Source organism: Sceloporus undulatus, chromosome 4, assembly GCF_019175285.1.
Source record: "Sceloporus undulatus isolate JIND9_A2432 ecotype Alabama chromosome 4, SceUnd_v1.1, whole genome shotgun sequence".
Taxonomy (NCBI): Eukaryota; Metazoa; Chordata; class Lepidosauria; order Squamata; family Phrynosomatidae; genus Sceloporus; species Sceloporus undulatus.
The window spans coordinates 42,747,498-42,762,370 of NC_056525.1; the positions used below are offsets into that span (position 1 = coordinate 42,747,498).

The 14,873-nt window shown below is 37.3% G+C and overlaps 1 protein-coding gene across 3 annotated transcripts in view; it reads right to left on the reverse strand.

The window, feature by feature from the left end:
- Nucleotides 1-14,873, reverse strand: part of RBL1 (RB transcriptional corepressor like 1) — a 34,793-nt gene that overhangs the window by 3,087 nt on the left and 16,833 nt on the right. The window contains exons 10-21 of one of the 3 annotated variants that reach the window (XM_042463518.1): nt 13,213-13,325; nt 12,699-12,802; nt 10,785-10,922; nt 9,292-9,438; nt 8,964-9,099; nt 8,152-8,409; nt 7,425-7,642; nt 4,630-4,806; nt 2,922-2,993; nt 2,692-2,770; nt 1,651-1,856; nt 67-231 (exon numbers count right to left, since the gene is read on the reverse strand). In XM_042463518.1, the coding sequence (XP_042319452.1) occupies nt 67-231; nt 1,651-1,856; nt 2,692-2,770; nt 2,922-2,993; nt 4,630-4,806; nt 7,425-7,642; nt 8,152-8,409; nt 8,964-9,099; nt 9,292-9,438; nt 10,785-10,922; nt 12,699-12,802; nt 13,213-13,325 (1,813 nt within the window). Of the gene's footprint in view, nt 1-66; nt 232-1,650; nt 1,857-2,691; nt 2,771-2,921; nt 2,994-4,629; nt 4,807-7,424; nt 7,643-8,151; nt 8,410-8,963; nt 9,100-9,273; nt 9,439-10,784; nt 10,923-12,698; nt 12,803-13,212; nt 13,326-14,873 lie in introns of all 3 variants that reach the window. The other 2 variants (XM_042463519.1, XM_042463517.1) reach the window with 2 other exon arrangements.

The following is a 14,873-nucleotide window of genomic DNA, read 5'->3' on the forward strand; positions in this document are numbered from 1 at the left end:
TTTCTTGAAGTCAACAAACATGGTTGATATTTTAAATTCTACACAGTCAAAAAGCACACATCTTACCTTAGAAGGGCTTCCATTAAATTTATATAACAGTGCAGTCTTAGGTGTCAAGCAAGCACCATTCTTATGTGGTGAAACATAAACAGAGTGTTGGTGAGATATCCGTCGAGGAGAGACTGGTTGCTGTTTAATGCTTGGAAAGGGAGAAAGGGGAGGTGCCTCCACCTTGAAGAGAAAAAAAATGGACATTTAGATGCAAGATATCTATTAAACTTTCTTCTAACACTGCAAAGACAGAATTCAACTAAAAAACACAAGCTCAAAAATGAGAAATGCCAAAGTTTACAATTCTGTCATCTAGGTATATTAAACTGTCCATAGAAGGTGTTTTCAATCTACAGGGAGATTCTCTGCGATTGTATCCATTATTTATCTCCAAAGATGTAACTTTGCAAATATTTGTAACAGGACACTAGCAAGTGTGTCAATGTGTACTGGTGCCCAATGCACATCAAGACTGATGCGCAGCCGTCCTTTGTGCATGAAGTACCAATACACACCTGCTCAATTTGCTGGCAGTAATATACCAACAGCCCCATCTACTGGATATCTAAATTACACAACCATGCAATTCTAATTTCTGCATACCTAAGTCCACTTATAAAGATTTAAGAGCTCAACAAGATTCCAGCCACCAATTCTATACCAGGTTTTAGAAAGATTTTCCCTCTGATGATGTTTCAAATATAATCCTATTGCACAACAATTCAGAAAGGCAGTAGTCAACTAACAAATGTAATATGAAAGCAATCTATTATCTACATACATTTTGCATCCCAAAGTATTTAAAACACAGACTTAAAGAACTTTAGATATCGGACACCATTGAAACACTGAATGATCTTTCAAATAAACTCTAAATTTCCATGAGATTAGCCCATATAATAAATTATTATTTGCAATCACCCAAATTATAGTACAGTAACCCCTCCATTTCCACAGATATGAGATCTGCGTCCCTTGCATATACGCAACTGGGAAACTGAGAGGGAAACAATGGGGTGCACATCCATGGTGATCACCTGCAGCAACCCGCGGGAGCACGCCCCAGTCAAGCCAATGTATACGCACATTTTTGTTTTCATGGGGGGGATCCAGAACTGATCCCCCGCGGAAACAGAAGAGCAATTGTATTTAGAAGGTTAATGCTCCAAGGTGCACTATAGCACTGGTCTCTCATTTACATAGAAATTTCAGAAATTATTAAACTTTTATTGTTTTTGCAGGAGTCCAGAATCCAGAACACTCTTATCAGCCTTAGCAGCTGTCTCAGATCACTATTTAGTAGCATCTGGTATAACGTTGAAATTTTGTTCTAATTATGATTTGAGGCAATACATACATATTCTGTATGTATAACTGTGAGTTGAAAAACATTTGTGTGTAAGAAAGAGAGATCAAGGATATACATCTCCTTCTACATCAAATAAGGACTTTCTGCGAGATATTCCAATATTTTATTCTATGTTGGCCTTATTCATAACTGACGTGGGTTGCAAATTAACAAATATATTATGGAATACAAAGGAAAATGCATGTTAGCTAGTATAAATCCATTTGTACTCAGGATAAGAAAACCACTACCAAATTTGATGTGCTTCTTGAAACCTGAGACCCACATACCACAGGATCATGGCTGGAAGCATCATATTTCAGTGCAAAGTTTTTCACTTTTCTGACATAGATAGTATTGTAAAATTTTATCAGATCCCCTCTTTCTTCCTTTTCCATATCGCTGGAATTTTCTGATTTTATCCTTAGAGGTAAATCTTTCATCTTTTGGGGAGAACCTATTGAAAAGAAAGGGTGGGTAAAACATAGCAGGATAACTATTTAAGTAATGTTAGCATATGATGAAAAAGGCATCTAATCATTTCCCCATTTAATAAGTTTAAACTAACTTTAACCATTTATTTTAAATAATAAAATTTGTTTTAAATAAAACAATAATCCAGATATTTTTCATGCCAAACTTTTTTATGTGTAAAGTTAAATACTGAATTCACTTGCATAAAACTATTATAATTTGAATGTTATTTCTTTATAAAATGTTAGAATATGAATTAACATGAATATCCAAATGAAAATATGCACATTAAACAAAGTATTTTTATTAATCTTATATTTATACTTTTATTAATGCTTTTGTATTGCTTTTAATCTGCATTGCTTTAGATATGTTGTTAGCCACCTTGAGTCCAATTTCTGGAAGAAAGGCCAGATATAAATGAAAATAAACAAATAAATAAATAAATGAGCATGGATCATGTGGTGTAGCAGTATGAGTGCTGGACGACGACTCTGAAGAGCACGGTTTGATTCCCAGTTCAGCCATGAAATCCACTGGGTGACCGTGAGCAAGTAACACACTCTCAGCCTCAGGAAAAGACAATGGCAAACTTTCTCTGAACAAATCATGCCAAGAAAACCCCATGATAGGTTCACCTTAGGTTCACCATAAGTCAGAAACAACTTGAAGAGACACAACAACATGGATTAAATACTATTCAGCTTATTTTCTTTCCAAAACCAAGCATCAGTTTTTAAATGTTGAACATCCAAGAACCCCACACACCTTGAACTATTCAAAAAAAGTGTGAACTAGCACAGTAAGTATTCACTTACCTTCTTCTGACATTTCTTCTTCTTTTATATCTGATGCTGCCTCCGTGTGCAGTTTTTTCAACAAGACACTTCTGTAGACCTGTAACACATGGAAAATGCAGGTTCTGTAACTCCTGATAAATTGAATGGAAATACTCTCAAAAGTGCAGATAGTGTTTAAATAACTTGAACTGCATTAAATATGCACAAAGTATGTAGAAAGTTATATTCATGTGAAGAAATATACTTACATGACTATTTGCCTGTGGCTGGTTTCTATAGCTTTTCATTATGTCCTGAAAAGTTCTTTCCTCTTTGGAGACCTAAATTAATTATACAGGAAAAGCATTTCTATATACATGCTTGAAATCAAAGAGCTCTTGTTTGCATCTTTTATAAACAGTGTAGATTCAAATGTTATAGGTGGCCCACACTTGACTAGGCAAAGGTATTTATATTAATTCTTTGCTCATATTTCCCTCCAGCAACTGCTATGGATGAGGAGCCACAGCCTCCATCCATTCCTCTGTTCTATAAGTAAAATAATGTGTTATATAGAAGACTGCTTGATATACTTTTGTTTCTTAATTTCTCAAACTACAAAAGCCTGCAGCTCTTTTCTTCCCAATTCATTTAATAGTTTTTAAAAAAATAAAATATAATGGAATAGCTATAAAAATAGAACAAGATAGAACAAATAAAAATTGCTGTATACAATTAAAAATACTTAAGAATTTGAATGTTTTAAGAGACTCTAAAAAAGAACTGTACTGGGACAGAGAGAGTACATTCTGAAAAGGAACTGTCACTATGAAATGACAGGACCCATTGGAATTGAATTGGCTTAAAAGTGAGAATATTTAGAAAACTCAAGGGCCTCTTATCAGACTAATATATGCATATACACTAGTCCCTCCACATTTGCTGGGGTTAGGGGCACAGGGCACCCATGAATGTGGAAAAACCACAAATAACAAAAACACAAAGTTTTTACCTGAGTAACACCTCTCTAGGAATCTCTAGGTCCTCCAGTGCAACTCTGTTATCCACATCTGCCAGACACTGACCACAGAGTTGTGCTAGAGGAGCTATAAATGCCCAGTGGATTGTTCTTTGTAGGAATCTCTAGGTCCTTCAGTGCAACCTTTGGTTTAAGTTGACTATGGAGTTGTGCTGGAGGACATAGATATTTCTAGAGAGAACATATTAATAAAATCCATGAATAATCAAATCCGCAAAAGTCAAAGCTGCAAATGTGGGGAGATGAGTGTATATTCAACTATGAAGTGACAGGGCCCTCTGGAAAAGAATTAGCCGTAAACAGTGAGAAGGTTTAGAAAACACAGGGGCTTCTTATCAGACTAATACATACTGTAAATACTAGTTATGGATTCTGATATGATCTGTGGATACGTTGAGGGTAAAACTTAGGGACATGTAATAAAGGATCTAAAGCAAGGAAAACCATGGCAAAGACCTTACAAAATTCCAGCAGGCATTAACTGTTTCTGCTTACCCTAAAGGCTGGATGGATGAGGGAGATCAATGCTTCCAGAATAGATTATGCTCTTGCTTTTCACCAGGGGATTGTTACTTTTTTATATAAGAGTAAAAATACAGTACTTACACTGACCCATGGAAATGCCGATTCAAATTTGGGGGGAATAAAATTTGTACACTTATACATGAGTATATACAGTAATTACTATTATGAAGGTTCTCTCTATAGCAAAGACTTGGCAGGTAATAGTATGTTTCGTTAGATTCAACTATCTGCATTTGAATACCATTCAACTCAGCTGATAAAGAGAGAAACAATTACTCACATATGGCTTGGAAAAATACAGACACATCTGTATTGCTGTCTTTAAGCATCTTATTATGCTTCAACTAAAAAGGTGAAATTAACTTCTTTCCTAAATGTAACATAACAATTACTTTCTGATGGAAATGCCTTACCTTTGCCATGATGTAAAAAGCACAGAGGAGGAGCTGATCCAAGTGCCTGTCTTTCATAAGATCTGTACAATGAACTAATGTGAATTCAAAACATGTCCATATCTTCCGGCGCAATTCATTAGAAACATCCAGTTTTAAGCAGAGATCACGTAATCGCACACTTGCAAGATGATACACCTAAGAAGAAACACATGCATACAGTCACCTTGTTGGTTACTCGAAAAATGTTTGCAATTAACAAACTGTTGACCAATTCAGCCAATCACTCTCCTGCTTCACTTCTTGAACCTAGGCCAAATTTTCCTACAATGTTGGGTTTTGCTGTTTTTGACTTTTGCATTCCAATTACCTGTGATTAACAAGAAGTCCTGTTTTGGTGTGTGATTAATTTTTTCCTGGAATCCAGCACAGAATCTTTCAATTTCTTCTTCTTCTGCCTCTGTAGTTGGAGCATAAACTTCTATTACAGTTATACAGTGGTACCTCGGGATACGAAATACCCAGGTTACGAAATTTTCGGGATACGAAAAAATCCCATTGGAAATCATTGTTCCGGGTTACGAATGTTTTCTCGGGATACGAAGAAAATTTTTGGTGCTTTTCGGCGCTTTTTCGCACGAAACGCGGCTTTTCCCCATTAGCGCCTATGGCAATTCGGCTTACGAAGGCTTTTCGGGTTACGAAAGCGGCCGCGGAACGAATTACTTTCGTAACCCGAGGCACCACTGTACTGATGAGTTTTCCCTAAAGTTTTACTGGTGATTTGGTCAGACTTTTCATTATATCTTTTGACTGCTTTTACTACATCTCTCCTCATTATTAGCCACCCCATTTATTCTGATTTTAATTTCCTGAATAAAACTGTACAATTATCTGGCTCAAGATGTCCAAATCCTGTCCACTTCAGCTCAATCACCACAAGTATTGCAATTTTTATATACAGGGGTACCCCGGGTTACGAAATTAATTCGTTCCGCCGCCGCTTTCGTAACCCGAAAATCTTCGTAAGGCGAAAAAGCCATAGGCGCTAATGGGGAAAAGCCGCGATTTCATGCGAAATAGCGCCGAAAAGCACCAAAAAATTTTTCGTAACCCGAAATAACCTTCGTAACCCGGAACAGTTTTTTTAAATGGATTTTTTTCGTAACCCGGAAATTTCGTAAGGCGGCGCATTCGTATCCCGGGGTACCACTGTATTCCATTTTGTGTTTTACTATTTCTAGCTTCCATAATAGTGTTTGGTACAAATGAGCACCTCCCCCTACAGTTGGTTATGACTAGACATTCATGTGAAAGGACTACCTTTACCTTTACCTTGATTGAGGCTTCTCACATTCCATGTTCCTATAGTATGTGTTGTGCAGCTTTGGACTTTCCTTTCACTTTATAGCATGTCAACAGCTAAACATCCTTTTGGCTTGTGCCCGATTATGTCATTATCCCCAGCATTACTGAGACTGGTCTCTTGCTCTTCCCCAGTAGCTAGCTAAGTGCCGTCCAACCTGGAAGTCTCATCTTCTGTTACTATCTCATTTCATTTTGAATTTTCTAATGATGAGGTTTTCATGGTAAAGACATTCAGAATAAGTGTACCATGGTGCCTTCCACGCAATACTAACAAATTTTAGTTATGCTACTGCTGTCTCTGGGAGATGCTATGCCATTGCCATCTTTCACTATTGCAGTTGCCCAGTACAGTGGTGCCTCGGGTTACGAAATTAATTCGTTCCGCGGCTAATTTCGTAACCCGAAAAACCTTCGTAACCCGAATTGCCATAGGCGCTAATGGGGAAAAAAGCCGCGGCTCTGCCGCGGCTCCATTTAAACAGCGCCAGGGTTTTTTCGTAACCCGAAAAAACCTTCGTAACCCGAAACAATAAATCCCTATGGGATTTATTCGTATCCCGAAAAATTCGTAACCTGGGTAATTCGTATCCCGAGGTACCACTGTAGCTGTTTGGCACATTTAGTCTGGCTCCTTGTTAAAATCCTGCCTGACATGGGAGCATTGCTACGCTCAGTATAGCTTCTTGCCTGAAGAGAGCACGCAACCCCTCTAGTGCAGAAATGTCTATATTCTTTAAAAGAAGTCATTCCATTTGTCCATAGTAGCATGGAGACATCTAGCAACAATACAAAAACAATTATGTACCAATGTCTGCTTAACTCTTTTGCTTCTTTGACTGGCTGCCATGTCTTTCTATTTGCTCACTGACTAGTTTTATGCTGTCCTTATTTAGATTATAAAAATATTTTTCATTCTAATCTCCAAAGGATAATTCATTCTGCACTAGATGCTCCCCAGTGCCTGTCAGCTTTTCCCATGATTCTAGTCACATATGTGGACCCTCAGTAATGTTATTAAATTATTAATGTTATCAGTTTGAGTACATCAATTGAGAGCCAGTAGGGCACAGTGGTTAGAATATGACTCTGGAGACAATGGGACATGACTGTGGCGACCAGGATTTGAATCCCCACTCGGCCATGGAAATCCAATGGATGACTTTGGGCAAGTCACACTTTTTTGGCCTCAGAGTATGGTAATGACAACTCCCCCTGAAGAGGTTTGCCAATAAAATCCTGTGATAGCCTCACCTTACGGTCACTGTAAGTTGGAAATGAATTGAAGACACACAACAACAACCTTCGATTTTGTATGATTTAGTACTCTAAATCCTCCTGGGTACAGTGTTTCATTATTCCTACTAACATGAAATAGGGCTATTACTATGAAACATTTTGGCTTGGTAGTAGTAGGGATTTTAATCAATGTATCCTAGAATATTTTATACCTTTCTGAAAAATAGTGCTAGAGATCCAGTTTTCTTTGGTCTGCTTCCTGCTGGATGAGAAATCTCTTGTGTTTGAGTCATATGAAATTGACTGGGGGACACATTCAATAAAGTTTGAGCACTTAGGGGAACCAGTCCATGGCTGTCCACTTTAGATTCTTCAGATATACTGATTGAGATGGGTATCAAAGTGATCCGTCCAGTATCATATGGAATACCTAAGGTATATTCAAAAGTTAAAAAGATATTAATCTATTTATATAGGTTAACTGCAAATAGAAGAAAACTGAAACAGACACCAAAAACATAACATCTTTCATTTTGTAATCTGGATACTGATATGCATGTTGTTTTATTAACCAGTTAACTCAATTTCTCTACATAGTGCCTATAACTGAGCATTCCAAACTGCATTTTCCACAAAAGCTGAGAGTAGGCATTCATCTGGTATTAAGCAGAATATGGCACTTCCTGTCAAGATGCACATAATCAAAGCTCAAATTATTTTAAAAACTAAGGCAGCAGTAAAAATAAAACAAATTAAGTAACCAATATTTTACAGCCCTCTTATATCACCCCAAATAAGCTGTCTAAACTGGCAACTTCACCATACAGTGAAATGCCAGCTCAGGTTATATCTAAATCTTTTCACAATCACTGCTTTTTTCTAAGAGTAAGAACCAATATTAAAACCACATTATACAATGCATTAATGTGTACTACTTACTATGCAATGGAATCGTCATTTTATGTCCTGTTACTGTATTTGTTGACATGCTGAGAACTGTTTGTTCAGGTGAGACAGACAAATGTTCATCAATAAAGTTTGACACTGGAGCAATTTTCAACCTAGTCCCATCAGTGATAATTTTTTCTGCTGATTTTTCTCTTGGGCTTTCATCCCCAAAAAGCCTTCTCTTAGCACTTCCAGCCATCGGAGAACTATAACGATCGTGAACAGAGATTGGAGATAATGTTTGCATATCTAAAATAGAGGGGGAAATGCATCACTACAAAATGAAAAAAGTTACAGAAGCATAGCTTTGAAATTTCACAAATGAATGTTGTGATAGAGAAGTTATAGACACTAAGACAAGTATATAAATTCCAAGCTTCTATTTGTATAAAAACTATCTTCCAAAGTCTACATGAAAGAAGGGCAAAATGAACCTGTCCAACCCCAAATTCCATCAATGGTGAGGAATGCTGGGATGCTGTGATTGTTAGGGCCACATTTGATAATCCTCTGACATACTTGGGCCAGAATAACTACTGAACTGCATTCGGAACAAAAACAGACATCTATGGATAAGACTGTTCGTCGGTTTCCTCTAGCCAGTATTTTCGTACTTAAAGATGCATGCAATAATTAAAGCAATCTCCCAGAACAACACTGAAACCGCTCTTTAGTTGCAGAAAGAAAAAAAAGTGAAACACTTCTATTCTAACTTTTAAGTAAATTCAGGTAACTGCTACTCAGAGACACTGTTTCATATCAGATCTTATAAACACAGAACACAGTAATTAGATCAGACATACCCCGTTTAATATTCCCCCCAAGATCTGTCCGAACCTCTTTTACTCGAGGATGCACTATAGGAGATGCTGGAATCATGGGAAGATGTCCTAGCCCTCTTCCTCCATTTCCTGTTTCAAAATTACATGGAAATATTACCTAGGAAAGAAAAAGTGGCAGTTTCAAGAAATAGGAATACAGTAATACTGTTTCCTGTTTACATAATTTTTTAAATAAAAGGTACTAATCTATCATTAAATAATCATGTTTCTAGATTCCCAAGTTGAAAAGAATAATGCTCATGTCGTCTATCTTATTTGCCTGCTAACATACTTCTTCGCAGGTAGGAACCTTGTTTTCAGATGCTTGGAGGGCACCCCACAGGGCAGAATCTTTTGTCCATGCTAGGCTTTCAAGAATTTGTTCCTCAATGCTGTTGAGATGTTTCACCATGTCTCGAGAAAGTCCTTCTTCTGATCGAATCAATACTTCAATCACCTTCAATTTAAAAGACAGTTCAGTCATACCTTCCCAGTGCAAATCTACATCATTAAAACATTCTCCCCATCTCAGATTAAGGATTGCTCATTAAAATATCTTCCTTTCAGATAGTTCCACAATTTTTGTCCCTTCCTGCATTCTTTCTGGACACAGAAAGGAATCTTTTTATAATCATGTTTCTACAGTGGTTTAAAGGCACAGGATCCCCATGAAAGTAGGGAAAAATGCAAATAAAAAAACATTTTTTTCTAACCTGAGAAAACCTCTCTGTAGGAATCTCTAGATCCTCTAGTGCAACTCTATGGTTAACAACTGGCAGATGTTGACCACAGAATCACACTGGGGGACCAACAAATGCATACAGTATTTTCTCTAGTGAACTCTAGGTCTTTCAGTGCAACTCTATGGTTAACTTCCAGGAGAGTTGTACTAGAGGACTTAGAGATCCCTACAGAGAACACGTTAATTAAATCTGCAAATAATCAAATCCACAAAGCCAAAGTCACAAATCTGAAGGGTGTATTAGCATAATCTTCAGAAACAGCATTTATCTAGGAACTGTCCCTGCATCTGACTCATGTGATCATTTCCCACAAATACTGGACTGTTCTCCAGTTTTAATTAATATTAAATGCAAAAAAACTTGAGTCATCCACATATTACACTAAGGAGATTATCACATTACACTCTTAAAGAGTTACTGTTTAACTGCTCCGGTAGCCTCCTGTTGCATTCTGTGGTTTGTAGTTTAGTGAGACCTAAGAGCTCTCTGGCTGAATATTCTAAATGCCTGTCCGTAAACTCCAAATCCCAGAATGCAACAGGAGGCAGCCAGAACAGTTAAAAGTGGAATAGCAACACTTTAAGAATGTAGTGCAATAATCTACTAAGATGTTTTACAGGTACTTGCAAACTATGTATGAGTGGATTAAATATGTACTATCCAGGTGTATCTGCCAGGAGATTGGATTAATTGATCAATGGAGCCTTGGTGGGGCAGTGGTTAAATGCCTGTACTGCAGCCACTCACTCACAAACTGCAAGATTTTGAGCTCAATACCAGCCAAGGGCTCAAGCTCGACTCGGGCTTGCATCCTTCCAAGGTCGCTAAAATGAGTACCCAGATTGTTGGGGGCAATTAGCTTACACATTGTAAATTGCTTAGGGAGTGCTTAAGTGCACTGATAAGCAGTATAGAAACGTACTTGCTATTGCTATCACTGTTATCCTCTGTGTCCCTTATCAAGTGTCCAATGGCAAAAGTGGGCTCACTAGTATGTACTGTCTAAAACAGCCCTATGGCAACTTTAGATACATGACATGAATGCTTTGCTTGTGCATACCTTATAGAAATAGAATGGCCTGAGGTCAAGAACCTCAATGATCCAGGGGAAAGTCCGCGGTGAACTGTATGCAAATAGCACAATCTCCAAGCAACATGCCAAGAGGGAACAATGGAAAATATCTTGCTCTAAAAGAGCCTGAAAGGTAAAATCAAACAGTACAATTATTATTCACACTTGTATAACAAACTGAAAGTTGATATATTTCTCCAACTCTATTACAGAGCTGTTAGATATCCAAGCAGTTTCCTTAGGATAACTTGAACGTGAGTTAGGTGGAAAATTCTTTGGTACTGTATTAAAGAGCTTACAAAAGATTTAACAGAGTACTGTCAATTAAGTGCTCCATCTTGTTTCTTGTTTCTGCCAAGTTCTTTTAAAAAGAAGCTTTGTCAATTATACTATTTCAAAATAGTCACTGGTGCCACAACACACTACAGTTCCCAGGATTCCCTAGAAAAGAACCAAGGCAATTAAAATAGTATCCAACTGGATTATTTCTACAATGTGTTTTGGACCTAAGACTTTGGAACTTAAAACCAGATGTACCTGCTCTGGCTTTTTAAATGTCTTGTGGTTATTTTTAAGAGGTTGTTTAACAGCTTTTACATGTTTTTATTTGTATACTTATTGTTTTAAATAATTCTATTTGTTGAAATTGACCTTGGAGGTGGATAGTATGCAGAGATGTGACACATAAATATTTTAAATAGCACATCAATCTAAAATGAAGTTTCTAGTAAATGTACATGCTCTCAGCCACAGGTGAAGGCAATGGCAAACCTTCTCTAACCAAATCTTTCCAAGAAAACCCCATGATATGTTCACCTTAGGATTGCCATAAATCAGAAACGACTTGAAGCCACCCATCAACAATAACATGGTCCAAAATAGTTTCATCTTGGAAAGCTAACACAGCTGATATAGCTTCTATCCTGTTTTGCAGGGGAGATGATGTTTGTGCAATCCTTTCTTTCTATTCAGAAAACCATTCTAGTAATTAAGTCACACTAAAGTGAACTGGAGCCTAAATCCTGTCTGATCTTGGAAGTCAAGCATTGTCAGCTCTGGTTAGTACTTGAATGGAAGACTTGTCATAGTAGGTTACATTTCAGAGGAAGGAAATAGCAAAAACAGCTCTTGAGTATTCCTTGCCTAAGAATATTCTATGAAATTCACAGAGTTACCTTTAGAGAACAGGCAACTTCACAGCAAATACACACACAAAGTGAACTAGAGAGGAAGCAATATTAAGAGGAGTCTTAATATGTTTAATCTGGTTTATACTGGGCCAGATGATTGCTACTTCTTTGCTGCTTACTGTGACAAGCAGTACCTCTCGAAGATTTCAAACAAGTCTTTCCCCTACCTTTTGAACTGGAGAAGCTAGGGCCTGCTGAATGCAAATTGTATGTTCTACCACTGAATCACCATACAGCAAAAGTCTATCTTAAACACATATAATTTGAAAATTTTGAGGACTGGTTTCATTCATGAGCAAAGCTTTTCATCTCTCCCCACCTTCCAGTGCCCAACAGTTATCTATATTCATCCCTCCACATTCGCTGAGGTTAGGGGCACAGGACCCCCATGAATGTGGGAAAACCGCAAATAACAAAAGCAATGTTTTTACCTGAGAGAACACCCCTCTAGGAATCTCTAGGTCCTCCAGCGCAACTCTGTGTTCAACACCTGCCAGACACTGACCATAGAATTGCACTGGAGGAGCTACTAATGCCTAGTGGAGTTTCTCTCTAGGAATTTCTAGGTCCTTCAGTGCAACATTTGGTTAAAGTTGACCATAGAGTTGCGCTGGATGACCTAGAGATAGGGAGAACATATTAATAAAATCCGTGAATAATCAAATCTACAAAAGTCAAAGCTGCAAATGTGGGGGGGGACGAGTGTACTTACAGACATATCTTTTCCATGCAGTCTTCGCATTTCTTGTACCATTATGGTCTCCAATATTTTATAATAAAGAATTTCTGCCAATTTTAACCGATTAACAGCAAAATCTGTAATTTAAGACAAACATCTATGATGTTGATGTTGAAAGGTTTTACACAGTTTACACAGTTTCTGTAATTATGTTTATACTAAAACTTAAAAAGGATATGACTTTATTCTTATGAAGAAAAAAAAAAGCAAATACTTCACGAATTAGTATTGCAATCCTACAGACGTTTGCCTGGAATTAGGACCCTTGAACTCAATAGGACTTCTGAGAGGCAAAAAAAAAAAAGCAGTTAAGAGTGCAGTCCTATCCAGTAGTTGTCTATGGGTAAGCTCCAATGAATACTACATAGTATAAGTACACAAATATAAAAATATTATCACTGATGCTCTTTCTATTACAGACTGAAATTTGTGCTTTTACCCAGTTTGATGTGCAGTTTTTTGTTTTTTTCTCATTTCCATTTTTTACCTATATGAGATCCTGGCTGATCATCAGTAGACCGAGTATAGTTCTGACAGAAAATTTCACCTATTTCTTTCACTCTGTTCATGATCTTCTCGGTAGGATTTCGTATAGAAGACCTATAGTAGGACACAAATAAATGTTTCTTATATTTACATAATAAACACACTTATGTGCATATATCTGCACATACACACCCTTCTCTTTATTGCACATTAACAACTGTCAGGAAAAATATATTCCAAAAGAGTCCAAGTAAGATATGATTTTGTTTTTTCCCCACAGCAGCCTGTCATAATTAAGTCCAAACATGCTCAATATTATTAGGGCTAGAAAATAAGCAAATGAGGTTTTTACATTTATATCTTTTCTTCAATGGCTTCAAAGAGGTGTCAATGATTCTTTTCCACCTCATTTTGTTCTAAAATCTGCCCAGGGAGAGCAGTCAGGCTGAAAGAATGACTGCCCCAAGATAAGCCAGCGGGTTTAATAGTTCCATCTGAAACTAGTCCAAAATTCTAAACATTACACCACTTTGGCTCTGGGGGCATAAAGATAGCTTCAACTTTATAAGCAGGAAAGCAGGCTGAAGATGGGAGAAAAAGGGAGAAACACTTACAAGATAGAGAAAGATTGTAAAGAAGTAGGCATAGCAATGAAAACATCCAAGAAGAAGTCTCTGGGAAAGGGTGGTTGTTTTGTAGAAGAGAGGGATAGCCAGTCTCCAACCTTCTATTATCATGAGATGTAGCATCTTGTACCAGTCCAGGGTGTGAAGCCCTGTCCTCTAATGCAAGAGGGTTCAAAGAATGCTCTAAGGCTGGGATCCTGCAAAGAGTCCCACATTAAACAATTGGGCTTTATTTTTTCCCTTAATATTCCCAACTGTAATTCACAATATGAGTGGGTTAGCATATTAAATTAATACTGTATTACATATTTAATATATATTAAATGTGTGCATATCTTACAAATGTAATTCAATTACAATTATGTCGAAAAGAGGCATTTAAAAATACAGCGGATTACATATGTTGTGCTTTATTTTATTTATTTTAATATCCTGTCTTTCCCTCAACACCAGAACCCAAGCAGCTTACAGCAAGATTAAAACAAAATAATACTAAAAACTTGCAAATAAAAGGTAAACCCCAATTAAACAAACAATCATATTAAAACATCATCAATTTAAAAACCATAAAATTATTTAAAATATAACAAAGACAAAATGCAGCAACCTTCCACAAGAACCCTTCTTCACAACCAGTCATCAAATGTCTGTTTTAATGAGAGGGTCTTAAGTGACTGGTGAAAAGAAAGCAGAGAGGGAGGCAACCTGGCCTCCTGTGAGAGGGAATTCTACAACCTGGCAGCAGCCACTGAAAAGATTCTCTTACAAGGGCCTGTAACAGTGATGGAACTGAGGAAAAGTCCTCCCCCGCAAAATCTTAAGCTTTGGCCATGCTTATATAGGGAAATAGTTTTTCAGATAGTTTGGACTAAGCCATAACCAACATCCTGAACTGTGCCCAGATGCACACCAGAAGCCAGTGAAGCTGTTTCATCAAGGGAGTTTTATGTTCCTGTAGCTATCTGATCAGCACTTTGGCCACAGCATTTTGGACCTTATGATGTATCTGAACAGTTTTCAAAGGCAGTTCCAGGAT